The 14205-nt window shown below is 40.6% G+C and overlaps 1 protein-coding gene across 1 annotated transcript in view; it reads right to left on the bottom strand.

The window, feature by feature from the left end:
* sgsm2 (small G protein signaling modulator 2) overlaps positions 1–14205 on the bottom strand; it is a 184611-nt gene that overhangs the window by 52700 nt on the left and 117706 nt on the right. Inside the window, exons 4-7 of the mRNA XM_052035214.1 lie at positions 6635–6797; positions 3921–4079; positions 1412–1479; positions 44–189 (exon numbers count right to left, since the gene is read on the bottom strand). Coding sequence (XP_051891174.1) covers positions 44–189; positions 1412–1479; positions 3921–4079; positions 6635–6797 — 536 coding nt within the window. The remainder of the gene's footprint in view (positions 1–43; positions 190–1411; positions 1480–3920; positions 4080–6634; positions 6798–14205) is intronic.

Here is a 14205-nt window from a genome sequence, read left to right as displayed (position 1 = left end):
AAATAAGTATGTTCAACAGATTTTATATTAATTTGACTCTTACACCAAGAGCTGGCCGTTTAGATGGGGAATCCTGGTGTCCATGTGCACCATGAATACGGTGCCTTTGTACCAGCTCATCAGCGGATGGGTCTGTCCAATAGTGGTCAGCAGTTTTAAGTTTTGTATACTCAAGTGCACAAGGACCAACTGTAACAGAAAACATAATTATTTCTTTATAAGCTAAAGCAGAGCAAATTGGAACTGAAATGATAAAAATATTCATTTTAGTAGCATGCGTGATAATATTTGCTTATGCCATTTGCAATATCACAGTCTCCATTAAATTGTATTCATTCCTGCATTTCCCAGTCCAGCTGGGATTGGATCTCACTCAATACACAAGGTGGCTTCAGGTCACATATTCTCCTACAGTAAAAGTAACAAATATGTTGGAAAGTTGTGACATTGGTTCAATTATTAAAGGGAAGCACTGATCGGGCTTTGTGGAAAGTTAAGTCACATTGCTATCACTCATACCAATGAACAGGAGATCCACATAATTATGTTGTTTTAAATAATGACATTGGGAGGAGCTGTAGATTTGCCTCCTGCTTTATTGATAAATGCCATGTGACACAGAGACTTAAAAAAAGATTGATCAAGGAAGGTAGAGAAAAGAACACAAAAATATTCTAAGCAATAAGGGTTCACTAATCTAAGATAGCACTCAATAGTCATCAACCTTAGCACTCAATGCTCACTGATTAGAGTTCACGTTCACCAATTGATACTACCTTGCTGTGCACTGCATTCTGAAGCTATGTAATGTCTACCCATGAAGTTTGTAGAACGTTGTGACAAAGCATCACCCCTAAACTGGTTTTCTTGTGAAAACTATATTCACAACTCATTCCCACCATCAGCAGTTGGTTTAACAGCACCTTTAAAAAATGCTAAAACTCTCAGTGATGCAATCCCATCTGAGTTCCTTACTGGAACTTCAAACTAGCACTTACCTTAAAAAGTTAATTTGAAACTTCCTCTGTGGTTCAGTGAAATTACTCACTAATTATACAGATTCCAATGCACTGGCACTGTTCAATTTTGATGCAGAGTTATGAGAGTGTTAGTTCATCTCAAACAGGCAGGATAAATTGCAAATAAGAACCTTGAGAGTAATTTCTTTGCCTTGCTTCTGCCTGAAGATACCAAAATCAATGGCATCATCACTGTCTCTCCCTCCCCTACCAAGGTGAGATATATTGTCCATTCTTGTAGGGCTTCACATCACACATATGGCATGCTTACTCAGTGGATGAGCAGGAAGCAGCTGGCAGGAATTTTTAGACCGTACACAAATTTCTTGGTTTTATATATATGTATAAAAATGGCTACATTATGAATCTATGAGGAATTAAAAGAACCTTACCAAGCAGAGATGCTAATATTGGTCCACAGACTGGATCTGCTATTAGAGCTTGCTTTTCGTAATATTTACTAGAAGGTACAAAACAATACAATTATATTTAGATATGAAATCTGTAAGCAGCATCATTTTCAAGAGATAAAGTCTTAGTTATGGTATGGGGTGCAAATCTAGAGCACGTTACAGGTGCCTAACAAGAGCGTCAGTGGTACCTGAGCAAATAGGGTTGCAGCGGTGATCTGTGGATACAGCTTATGGCTCTTCACTGGGTCCAGAGGATGGAAAAGGAGTTAATCAGGCAAATCATGGTGCCAACTAGATTGCCAGAAAGACAGGCAGGAACAGACCCTTGAGATGTTGATGAGTGGTGACCAGCACCAGACAGAGCCAGCTGAAGTATTCTTGCTCCTCCTGACCCCACTCTCAGGCAAGTCCTTGAACTTACTTTTTGACTATCTCCAGAGGGTCACCTGAAAACAAGTATGACTCTTGCACAGGTTTGTTGTATGTATATACACACACACATACATACGCATACATACACACACACACACACACACACACACACACACACACACACACACACACACACACACACACACACACACACACACACACACACAGATAGAAGAATAAATAAAGGGGTCCAAGTCACGCACCAAGACATCAACTGCATTGGAAATGGGCCCTACACCAATTTCAGGCAAGCACAGAGTGGCTTAACCAATGCAGCATGTAGTGCATTTACAGCATGGGTTGTGTGCATTTGTCTTGCTACCTGGCTGCCAATGAACCTGTGCTGATACTGTGTAACGGTAAGCCAACTTGTTTAAAATTACACCCATAATTCAAATTAGGTCCAGAATATTATTAACGATGGGAATTAGAGAGCATTCCACCTGGAATTAGCATTATTGAATGATAAACCTTAAAGCTGGGTGTGGCTGTATGGGCTCAACACATTACACAGCTACAGGCCTAAGATTGTGGCCTCGAATTCAATCTCAGTTCAGTCCTACAGAGTTCCACAATTTAGGAAAGATGTAGGAATATTCTGGAATTTCACTTGACTAACTATAGGGCACCGGGGATAGAAAATGATTTTTAAGGAGATTAAATGCATGATAAGGGAAACTGCTAATCGCCTAAGGAAGGGGCATTCTTGATACGGTGAGTAACAATATCACAATTCACAAGAACAAGGGGGCGGTAGGGGAGGAGGGAAGGAATTGGGGATTGGAGTTCATGATCACGAGCATCTACTTAATGGCTTCCTGAAATGTTTCACTGCAGTGGAATGTTGTTTTCCCACAGGGAAAAAGGAAATATCAATCCAGATTCAGCTTAGGGCACTCTCAGCATCCATCCAAAACCAGACCCTCAAATAGTGCAAAGTACCCCACAGGGGAAAGGATACCTTTAAGAGGAGTGCCAACCTCAAAAAAATTTAATTCAAGTTAATATACATGAACAAGCTCAAAGTGAAGAAGTCACCTGAAGAACACCTTTGTACACTTACTAATCATGAGAGATTATATTCACGTTTCTGATACAGTGGCTCCTGGGTTACGGATAACCTGATTTATGTAAATCTAACTTTACTCAAATTCTCCCATATTTTTAAAGCATTTTTCAAGCTGATAATAAATTAATGTTTCATTAATGACAGAATACAGTATATATTCCATCAGTTTAACTATGGGTAATGTTAGGGTGATTATTCAATGAAATAAAAGAGTTATTGCAAGTGTATGTATGGTTATATAATATGTAGAAAATGTATGTTCCTGACTTAGAGAAATCATCTTACAGACAGTTCCCAGGAACAGAACTCTTGGAGAACCTAGGGACTGCTGCATTTAGGTATTTGACACAATCCAGTCCAATTATTCTTTTGGATACTATTGATAATTTATTTCACAATTGAATTAAATAAGTTCGAAATCCCTTTGGCTTGAAAATCCTCAGAAGTCAACAATTTGGTGTTGGTTTAAAATAGGTTAAATTGAGATCTTAATTACTGATCATAATAAGGCACTAGATGTTTTTATCTCCCATCTTCTGATTGAACTACATAGATTAGGTTTTCAGTCTGTGAAACAACCATTTTGAAATAAAATACTGTCTCTCCAATTAGATCCAAAAGCCTCAACTTTTTAGTTTTTAAGCCAACATTGATACTACAAAATACCGGGATTGAGGTAACAATTTAATTTGATGAATGTGTACTGCACCTGCAAAATAGCCCTAACTGAACTTCAATCGATTGATGCAAAACAGCTGCCCACATCTCACGACTGCTTGTGCATTTAATCAATAGGTGTTGAGGTTTATCATTACCTTCAGTCAGTTAAAAAAGTGGCAAAATTGAGGTACACAATAGGTACGATCTAGATATTGTTTGAGGGGCCAACTTTCTTGCGCCAAGTCTACATTGAGCAATGACATCTAACAGAGCTGCTAAGCTCACACAATTGATGCTTCTATGGATATCTTCATACTGGAATCCTACCTGGAGTTATCAACAATGTACTGAACGATTTTATCCAGGACCTTCTCAAACAAAGCTGTGCGCACCCAGATATGCTTGATAGCTTGAGGTGTCAGGGTTGGAGTCTTGGATATCGATCCCTGTCTCTTCAGAGATTCCTGTCCATTTGAGGGATTTTTCCTGCCATACATATACACAAATACATGAGGGTTTAAAGCTTGAAAGGAAATCAGTATCCTGGTTGAACAGGTTATAATTACTTGTGAAAAACAGTTAAAACATTGTCTCATTTATGCAGGGGAGCCTGAGGTAGAAAAAATATCAAAACGTCTAATGTCACATCGGCCTCTAGACTCTGATGGGAATTCAGGCTATCAACATTTGTGTAATGGCTGGGCTCAATCATATCTGGAGTAATTCATATCCTTGGGTACCTTACCGCTGGAAGGATTTATTGGTCTTGGAAGGAGCAAAGTGCAGATTCCAGAATATTAGTTGAGTTCCAAAGGTTAGATTATATGACTGATCACAAAAAAACTAGGCTTATAATCTCTTAACATAGAAGGTAATGGGGGAAATTTAATTGAGGGATGCATGTAGATGGACTTTGGGCAAGGATAGGGTCAAATCCAGCAGTGTTGTTCCCAGCAGTGGGGAGGCAATGATAGACTCTTGAGTTACTGTCCAAGTCACATGAAGAATGGCAAGTATTAGGTTTATTTTCCAAACTTGTGCCAACAGTTTGATTACAGCAGAAATTAAAAATGTATATTTCCATCCAATTACATTGATACCATGAGAAAAATGTTGGACACTATTACACAAAGTCGAGAAATAAGAGATTCAAATTCTACATTTGATTATATATACTGTACATCTTTAATACTTTACCAGCCTCTAATGTACTTATTAATTGCACCACTGGTGTGTCTAGTCTTAATAACTGTAAAGATTTGGCAATAAATTAAGGAGCAAATAAAATGAAGGCAGAATTCATTCTTGTACACACTGACTACCAATAGTTTATTGACAGTGGGCACACCACAGTAAGATGGAAAGAAATAAGGCTATAATCAGAGTGACACTGCCAAATGACCATTCCGACTGACACCATTCCATGCAACATTGAACCTTCATTGCGTAATTCCTTCAATTGGTCTTTGTTCCCACCTCTGCACTGTAAATGTAAATCAACAACACTCATTTCTTTCCCCTCCCAACATGCAACATTCAGATACCACAGTTAGTGAAGCCAAAAATTCACCTGCTCCATCTAGACCCTATTTGAAACCCAACTCAAGGGGAACAACAGTATAGTGGTTACATTATTGAACTAGTAAATCAGAGTCATAGAGTAATACAGCATGGATACAGGCTCTTTGGCCCAATGAGTCCATGCTGACCATGGTATCCATCCAGTTAGTCCCAATTTCCTGCGTTCTGCCCATATCCCTCCAAGCCCCGCCCCTCCATGTATCTATCCAAGTTCTTTTTAAATGATACTCTTGTACCTGCCTCAACCACTTCCTCTTGCAGCTCATTCATTTCACCACCCTCTGTGCGAAAAAGTTGCCCAGAGGTCTAGACCATGAGCCAGAGGCTAGAGTTCAAATCCCACCCTGGAAGCTGGAAAGTTTAAATTCAATTAAGTAAATACTGATTTAAAAAAAATCCAATGAAGTAAAACTCCGATAATCTGCTGTTTGGCTACTTGGAAATCTCTATGGTTTGACATCTGGCTCACAGATGATGTTTGCCACATCCCCCCAAAACCTACTGGGGCCCCAGATCCCACAATCTCCTGAAACACATTAGGGCTCTGACTCCCACACCCTTTAAGCTTATCAAGTTCACTTAATAGTGTATGAATATTGTGTAGCATGTATAAAACGTGAATTTAAAGCATGTTGGTGTATTAACAGAATTAGATCCGATAGTCTGGAAAATCTGCCAACACAGGAGCAAGTCCGGAGCATGCAGGATTATTGGAGTTTTATTTTATCAATAATGTTGACCATGAAATTCTTACTAAACCATTTGCTTTGTTAATGCCTTTAAAGAGAAAATCTGCTGTCCCTTACCAGGTCTGGTTCCAGCTGCCATACACCTCTCCCCTAATGGTTCCCATTATCACCTCATTTACTTATCAGAGTCCAACACTGGCAGCACTTTGTGTTCCTGCTGATCTCCCTCCAGCAGCTGTCTCCAACCTTCACCCTCCCCTCCTCCCACCTTGCCCCATCTGCCTCTCAATTTTTTTCCCCTCTTTTTGCGTGCTTCCATCTCTCATTCACCTGCCGCTATCTCCCAACTCCACCCCTACCTGGCGTGACCTTGCACCCCACCACAGTCCACTAATGACCTCGGTCTCCTTTCTCACCACTCCCCCTTCTCCTCTTTATATTGGCCATCACGCCTCTCCACTCTTAGTCCTGATGCAGGGTTTTGACCCAAAACGTCAACAATTCCTTTCCTCCCACAGATGCTGCTTGACCCGCTGAGTTCCTCCAGCAGATTGTTTATTGCTTCCTTACCAGGTCTGGCCCACATGCAATTCCACAGTGATGTGGTTGACTTTTAACCACCCTCTGAAATATACTGCCAGTTCAAGAACAACTGGTTGTGGGCGATAAATGTCAGCCTTACCAACAATTCATATGTCCCAGAAATAATAATAAAAAAAATTAAGACCAGCCTGAGCCTGAGTTTATAGGGAACCCAAGATTCCCACTTACTTGTTATCCACCTGCTGCTGTAACTCTTGAACCTTTGTGCACAGCTCTCCGGCTACTGGGTAGGTTTTCCCAACTTTTGTGAAAAGTGCAGCTACTTTATCACTCCGCAGAAAGCCAGCAGCCCGGCGTTTCAACATGTACAGCAGACAGGCCTCAACGACAGCTAGAATGAGAAGAAAGAGTTTGTCAGTCTTGTGCAATTGTTCCAAATCAGTCACATTAAGGGGTCACTTCCTCAGGAAATTGAAAGGTTTGCTTTGTTTGTTTGTGACCTGTTTGCTCGATACCTTATCCTGCGATTTCTATTTGTTGCTTCTGGTGCTCACAGGCCATCTTGGATTTGGACTGCATTGTTAGACTTAACAAAAGCCTTGGCCTGCATCTTTAAGACTACTGCTTCAAATAGACAAATCCATGCCACTGATTTAAACTCCTAAGGGTTCATGTAGTGTAGCCTTCTGTTAAGTCAATTTATACCATGTGAATACATAAAACACTGTTTTACTGCTAAGGTGAAGTGGTTATCACGCATGTTCTCATTAGCTAGTGTCTTGGTGGCAAAATAATATAGAGTCATAGAGTCATATAGCACGGAAACAAACCCTTCAGCCCAACCAGTCCCTGCTGACCAATATACCCATCCAAGCTAGTCCTATTTGCCTGTATTTGGCTTGTATCCTTCTAAACCTTTCCTACCCATGTACCTATCCACTGTCTTTTTAAAGTTGTTATTGTACCTGCCACAACCACTTCCTCTGGCAGCTCATTCCATACACGTACCACCCTCTTTGTGGAAAAAAAACATTGCCCCTGAGGTTCCTATTAAATCTTTCCCCTCTCACCTTAAACCTACTGTAGACCCTCTAGTTTTTGATTCCCCAACCCTGGGGGAAAAAAAGACTGCATTCACCCTATCTATGGCCCTCATGATTTTATACACCTCAGCAAGATCAGCTCTCGGTTTCCTACGCTCCAAGGAAAAATGTCCTAGCCTGTCCAACCTCTCCCTTGAGTCCTGGTAACATCCTTGTAAATCTTTTCTGCACTCTTTCCAGTTTAATAACATCTTTCCTATAGCAAGGTGATCAAAAATGATTTTCAAGTTGCTGAAGTGGGCAAGGACAAAGTTTCCTGGAGGAATGATATAGAGACACAAGTTCCACATGGTGGCTGGGCAAGTTTAATTTAATTAAGTAAATAAATATGAAATAAAAATCTAAGATTCTTGACAGTGACCAGGAAAGTAGCAAAGATCCATTTGGCCCATTAATATCCTTTAGTGATGGAAATCTGCCACTTACTCATTCTGGTCTATAACATGACTCCAGCCTGGAGTTACCAACAGTCCCACATTGCTCAGGGCTTCGCATACCCGAAAAGAAAATTATTCATCCCTTATTACATTAGTATGAGTCCCCAAGTTTCTTCATAATGCCAAAGTTGAGGAGAACTTTAAGGAGCAACCAGTAACATCATCCAGTTTATGGAGAAGTGCTATGGAGACCTTGACAGGAGATTCGGGAAATGAACTCTCTGATATTGGGCCATAGTCTGGGCAGGTCTCCAACCAGTGCTAACTGCATATTCAAAAGGCTCTTTTAAGGACTTGTTATAGGCACACTGGGCTGCAGGATTCTTTGAATTACGTCCCGTGCCCTGGTATCCTTTGTATATTCGTCCCGTCAGAGACAGGCTTGAGTGCATCAACTTGAGGGATCCCCAAATAAAGTTGACACTCCAATGGAAAGTGGGTACAGAGGTGGACATGAGGGAAACATATTCAACTTCCTGACAGACAGACATGGAAAGTTTCTTCCCTCTTAGACTGAGTTTTTTGGAAAAAGCACTTAGCTTTAATGTATTTTTTGATGAATGGTCTGGACTATTGCCTTCAGAGTTTAATAGTCAGATTTCAGGAACAGTTAATCCAATGATCCTGTATTATATTTCTGAGAGAAGGTCATTAACTCTGAGTCTCTCTCCGACGTGCTCGACTTGATGAGTGTTTCCAGTGCTTTCTATTTTGCCCTGTATTGTCGTTCTTCTTTTCATACAATGTCAGTGGTTAAAGAAGAGTTTGGCCACTTGAGCCTCAGGATCATCTATTATACAGTGGAGCTTGCTGAGTCTGCACACAAGCCTCACCCACAATCTGTCCCTTTTAGTCAGGAAACAACGTTGGAAACCTTCCTCCCCAACCCACTGCAATGAGGATGACTTGCAACTCTCCTCTAAAGTGGCCTGAGCAAGCCCCTCAGTTCAATAAATTAGGGATGGGCATCAAGTGCTGGCCTTGCCAGCAACACCCAGATCCTGGGAATTCAAATGCACCTGTTTCTTTCTGTGAAAGAATGCAGAGGGGAAATCTGGAGGATATACAATGTTATTCTTCACATTTATGGAAGTATTTCTCAGCATTATTAATAAATGCAGTTTACAGAAAATATCGTTGTTAATTACAAAGCATTGAAAATACTACTAAGTACCAATCGACCACCCCAAGTTTCTCACAGTCCAAATTCAATCTCCATTAAAATACAAAGCATGTCAACCTATAAAAAGAGCTGAATTCCACACGATTTGTTGCTTGGGATGAAAACAAAAGGAGTGAGTGATCGAGACGTACTCAGGATTTCCTGGATGCTGGGATCATTATTCCGTGTAATTTTCTGGGGTATTGACCACATAGCTCAATGTGGGAAAATAATTACATTTAATATTAACAATTTTCTTTTCATGACCTATAATTACCTGTGGGTATATAGCATATTGATCTGTTCTTTTGTGTTCAATTACTTACTTCAATAGTAATGCTCCATTACCTCATATACTTGATGGTATCACTCAAGGTTTGAAGCTGCTGGTTAACACAGCTTACATCTTATTTTGATCCAGGTTTGAAACATCTTTTAATGTTTGAAAATTATAAATATTCTCAAGGAATAAATAACAGGGGGAAAAGAACCATTTATGACGCCAACTTTTGGGGCCAGCATCAGGTAGCTATCAATATTCTGGTGGTCTCCCAACATGACTGCAATTGCAAGTTATCGATTTGGACTCACTATACAGTCATTCAAAAGCTTTTGTAGGAAAGGGAATGAATGTTTTCTAGTACAAATGAAAGATGTTACAACATCAGAGTCCAACCTTACAGAGAATAGTTCTTAATATTTGAGGAACACAAAGGAAGGAAATACTTTTGTCTGCCTCAGTTCAACCATCCAGATACATACTGTACTTATCTGATGTTCACACTTTAAGAGTCCACACTTCATGTCCTTAACGTTCTTCCATATACACAAAATTTTACGTCTTCAGAAACAACTGAGCATTATAAAGCGTCCACAGTATTGGAAAAATTTCCCAAAGCACGTTTCTAAGATGATTCACAGCTCTTTTATGGCTCCTTCTTTGCAAAGTATTTCCATAAATTGGAGTCATGTGGCATCCAAAAGCATATACCATAATTTTACACATTTGTCATGTAATTTAAATTCAACACTGGAATTTAGCACAAACAGCACTGAAATATATCAGCTTTCAGGCATACCCGAGTGACAACAGAAACCACGACTGTTGTCAGGCTTTAGATTTTAGTGAAAGGAGGATGGTTTTTGATGCTTCTTGCAATGCAAGGCTTGAAAAAAAAGAGACTTGCATTTACATACCAGGTCTTGCAAATAATCCCGGGGTAATTTACAGCAAATTAAGATAAAATATCTTTATTAGTCACATGTACATTGAAACACACAGTGAAACGCATCTTTTGCGTAGAGTGTTCTGGGGGCAGCCCGCAAGTGTCACCACACTTCTGGCACCAACATAGCATGCCCACAACTTCTTGACCTGTATGTCTTTGAAACGTGGGAGGAAACCAGAGGAAACCCACACAGACACAGAAAGAACGTACAAACTCCTCACAGACAGTGGCCGGAATTGAACCTGGGTCACTGGCGCCGTAATAGTGTCACGCTAACCGCTACACTACTGTGAAATTGAGTACTTTTGAAATATAGCCCTTGGAACTGCCAACATCAATTTTTATGCTCAACATTTGGCATGAAACTCAAATCCACTACCTTGCAGGTGTGAGAATGCTACTCACAAGATGACTGACACTGAATGGAAAGCAGAAGAGTGCAGAATAACAAAGTTAAGATGTGGTGTGATTATCCTAAGGAATGAATTACTGCATCTCTTCAATTCTATCTTTATGGGCATAAATGCTATAAAGTGCAATGAACATGCAAAACAGCATCAGAGTGTTGTAGAACGCTCAATCGTATCATAAGAACATAAGAAACAGGAGCAGGAGTTGGCCATCTAGCCCATCGAGCCTGCTCTGCCACTCAATAAGATCATGGTTGATCTGGCCGTGGACCCAGCTCCACCTACCTGCCTTTTCCCCATAACCATTAATTCCCCTATTACGTAAACATTTATCTGTGTCTTGAATATATTTAAGTGAGGTAGCCTCTACTGCTTCACTGCGCAGAGAATTCCACAGATTCACTACTCTCTGGGAAAAGCAGTTCCTCTTTATCTCCGTCCTAAATCTACTCTCCCGGATCTTGAGGTTATGTCCCCTTGTTTTAGTCTCACTTAACAGTGGGAACAACTTTCCTGCCTCTGTCTTAATCTATCCCTTTCATAATTTTGTGTGTTTCTATAAGATCCCTCTCATTCTTCTGAATTCCAGTGAGTATAGTCCCAGGCGACTCAATCTCTCCTCATAGGCTAACCCCCTCATCTCTGGAATCAACCTGGTAAACCTCTGCACCACCTCCAAATCCTTCCTCAAGTAGGGAGACCAAAACTGCACGCAGTACTCCAGGTGCGGCCTCAACTAGTACCCTGTACAGTGGCAGCAATAACTTCCCTGCTTTTAAATTCAATCCCTCTAGCAATGAAGGCCAACTTTCCATTTGTCTTCTTCATAACCTGCTGTTGCACCTGTAAACCAACCTTTTGTGATTCACACACAAGCACCCCCAAGTCCCTCTGCACAACATCATGCTGCAATCTTTCACCATTTAAATAATAATCTGATCTTCTACTTTTCCTTCCAAAGTGGATGACCTCGCATTTACCAACATGGTACTCCATCTGCCAGACCCTTGCCCACTCAAGCTATCTATATCTCTGAGACTCTCTGCATCCTCTGCGCAATTTGCTTTTCCACTCAATTTAGCGTCATCAGCAAACTTAGATACGCTGCACTTGGTGCCCTCTTCCAAATCATTAATGTATGTCATGAAGAATTGCTGGCCCAGCACTGACCCCTGCAGCACCCCGCTCACCGCTGATTGCCAACCAGAGAAACATCCATTTATCCCAACTCTGCCTTCTATTGGTTAACCAATCCTCTATCCATGCTAATACATTGCCCCCAATTCCATGTGTCCATATCTTATGGATAAGTCTTCTATGATGCACCTTATCAAATGCCCTCTGGAAATCCAAGTATACCACATTCGCCTGTTCCCCTCTATCTACTGCACTCAGTATATCCTCAAAGAACTCCAATAAGTTTGCCAAACAGGACCTGCCCTTCCTGAATCCATGCTGTGTCTGCCTGATGGAACCACTTCTATCCAGATGTCTCGCTGTTTCTTCCTTAGTGACAGCTTCAAGCATTTTCCTGACTACAGACATTAAGCTAACTGGCCTATAGTTACCTGCCTTTTGCCTACGTCCTTTTTTAAACAGTGGCGTGACATTCGCTGTCTTCCAATATCCCCCAATTTTCCCCAAGATATTCCACTCCCATGATCAAATTTTCTATAAACTAAGCATGCACTGCCCTAATTGCTGTAGTTCAACAATGGATTACAAATGGACACATGATTTAATCAGGTTATTAAGAATATTCACTTTGCTCTGTGGTACCGTTTGATCAGCTTGGTTATACTGCAACAGCAACTGCACTTCAAAAGTCCTTCAGTGGGTGTAAAGTGTTTTGAAATTCATTGAAGTCAAGGAAAGCATTATATAAATGCATAGTCTTTCTATTCTAATACAATGACTATCCTCTTTAAAATTAAAATTATTTTATGCTGTTAATACATTTGGCACAATTGGTAGTGGTAATATATTTTACAGACACCAGGAGCTTTTTCTTCTAAAAATGGCTCAACATAAATCCTGATAACAGTCACAACAAATCATCATACAGCTCCCCTTACCCCAATCACATATTTAACCCCACCTCAAACTTTCCATTTCTCTTAAACCAACAGCCTATTTGAAACAAAATAAAATTGTTGGGGGATATGACGGCATGATGGTTGTGTCAATGGACAAAATAACCCAAAGATTTGGTCTCTTAGCCCATCAAGTCTATGTTGGTTCCCACAGACCCTTTCCCCACTTATTCCCATGTAACGCATTCTCTTTCACCTGTCCATGAATCTCCTCCCACTCGCGTACACTAGGGACAATTTACAGTTGTCAATTAACAAACCAGTTTATCTTTGGGATTGGGGAAGTAACCGGAGCACCCAAGGGAAATGTGCAAACTCCACACAGACAGCACTTGACGTCAGAGCCAAACCCAGAACCATGGAAACCAAGCCTGCGAATTATTGAACCAGTGACATAATCAACATGCCACTGCAACCCTTAACCAACATGGAAAGATTAATCTGGAGTTAAAGGCATGATAGGCATAAGGGCAGCTGTATAATGACTTGTTACAAATGTTATAAGGATTTATGTTGAGCCATTATTTGCTATGCTAGTATGCATGTTCTGCACCCTTGGGCTTTAGCAGGTCAAGCCTTGTGGATTCAAGTCCCATTTCCAAAACCTGAAAGGCTAACGCTCACCCCAGAACTGAGGGACTGCTGCACTGTCAGAGATCTGAGCTTTCGAATACTGTCTGTCCTAGTTTGGTCTCTCAAAGGCACATACATTTCAAAGGGGAGTAGGCGAATTATCGCTGAAGCTTTGGTTAATAATTACTCCTCACTCAATATTACTAAATCAGATTATTATGTTGTTATTATACGATCTATTGTGAGGCTTGCTCTTTGCAAATTAGTTGCTACTTTTCTTATGTTACAACCATGACCTTGCTTCAAAGCATTTGACTAGCTGCAAAACACCTTGGGATACTCTGATAGGACATGAAAGGCTCTAGCTAAGTTTCTGTCTTCCTTTAGTTTTCTCATTACAAAGCCAAATACAAAATGAAGATTCTGAAGGTGATCTCTCCACATCCATCGCAGATGCTGTCACCTTAAATGATGGGTGCAAATATAATCACATTTTTATTATTAAAGGATCAAATTACAGGACTAAATGAACTCTCAATCAACCATTCATGTGTCATGCAGTCCAATTCACAGATCCCATTGTCACAATTAGTATTGTACGAATCCAGGTGGTGTTGCAAAGACAAATGCCTGTTTTTAAGAGAGGTGAACAGTGACAAAGCAGAGAGCTCTCGCTTGCATTTATGTCCCTCTTGTTTATTCCCAATTTCCTGTGCCTTCAGCTGTCTACGTCCCATTACTGTAATTCTCTTCCTAAACCTCTCTCCTGCACCCCACCCCTCCCACCCCCTC

Source organism: Pristis pectinata, chromosome 21, assembly GCF_009764475.1.
Source record: "Pristis pectinata isolate sPriPec2 chromosome 21, sPriPec2.1.pri, whole genome shotgun sequence".
Taxonomy (NCBI): Eukaryota; Metazoa; Chordata; class Chondrichthyes; order Rhinopristiformes; family Pristidae; genus Pristis; species Pristis pectinata.
This window is presented reverse-complemented; position numbering and strand designations above follow the sequence as displayed.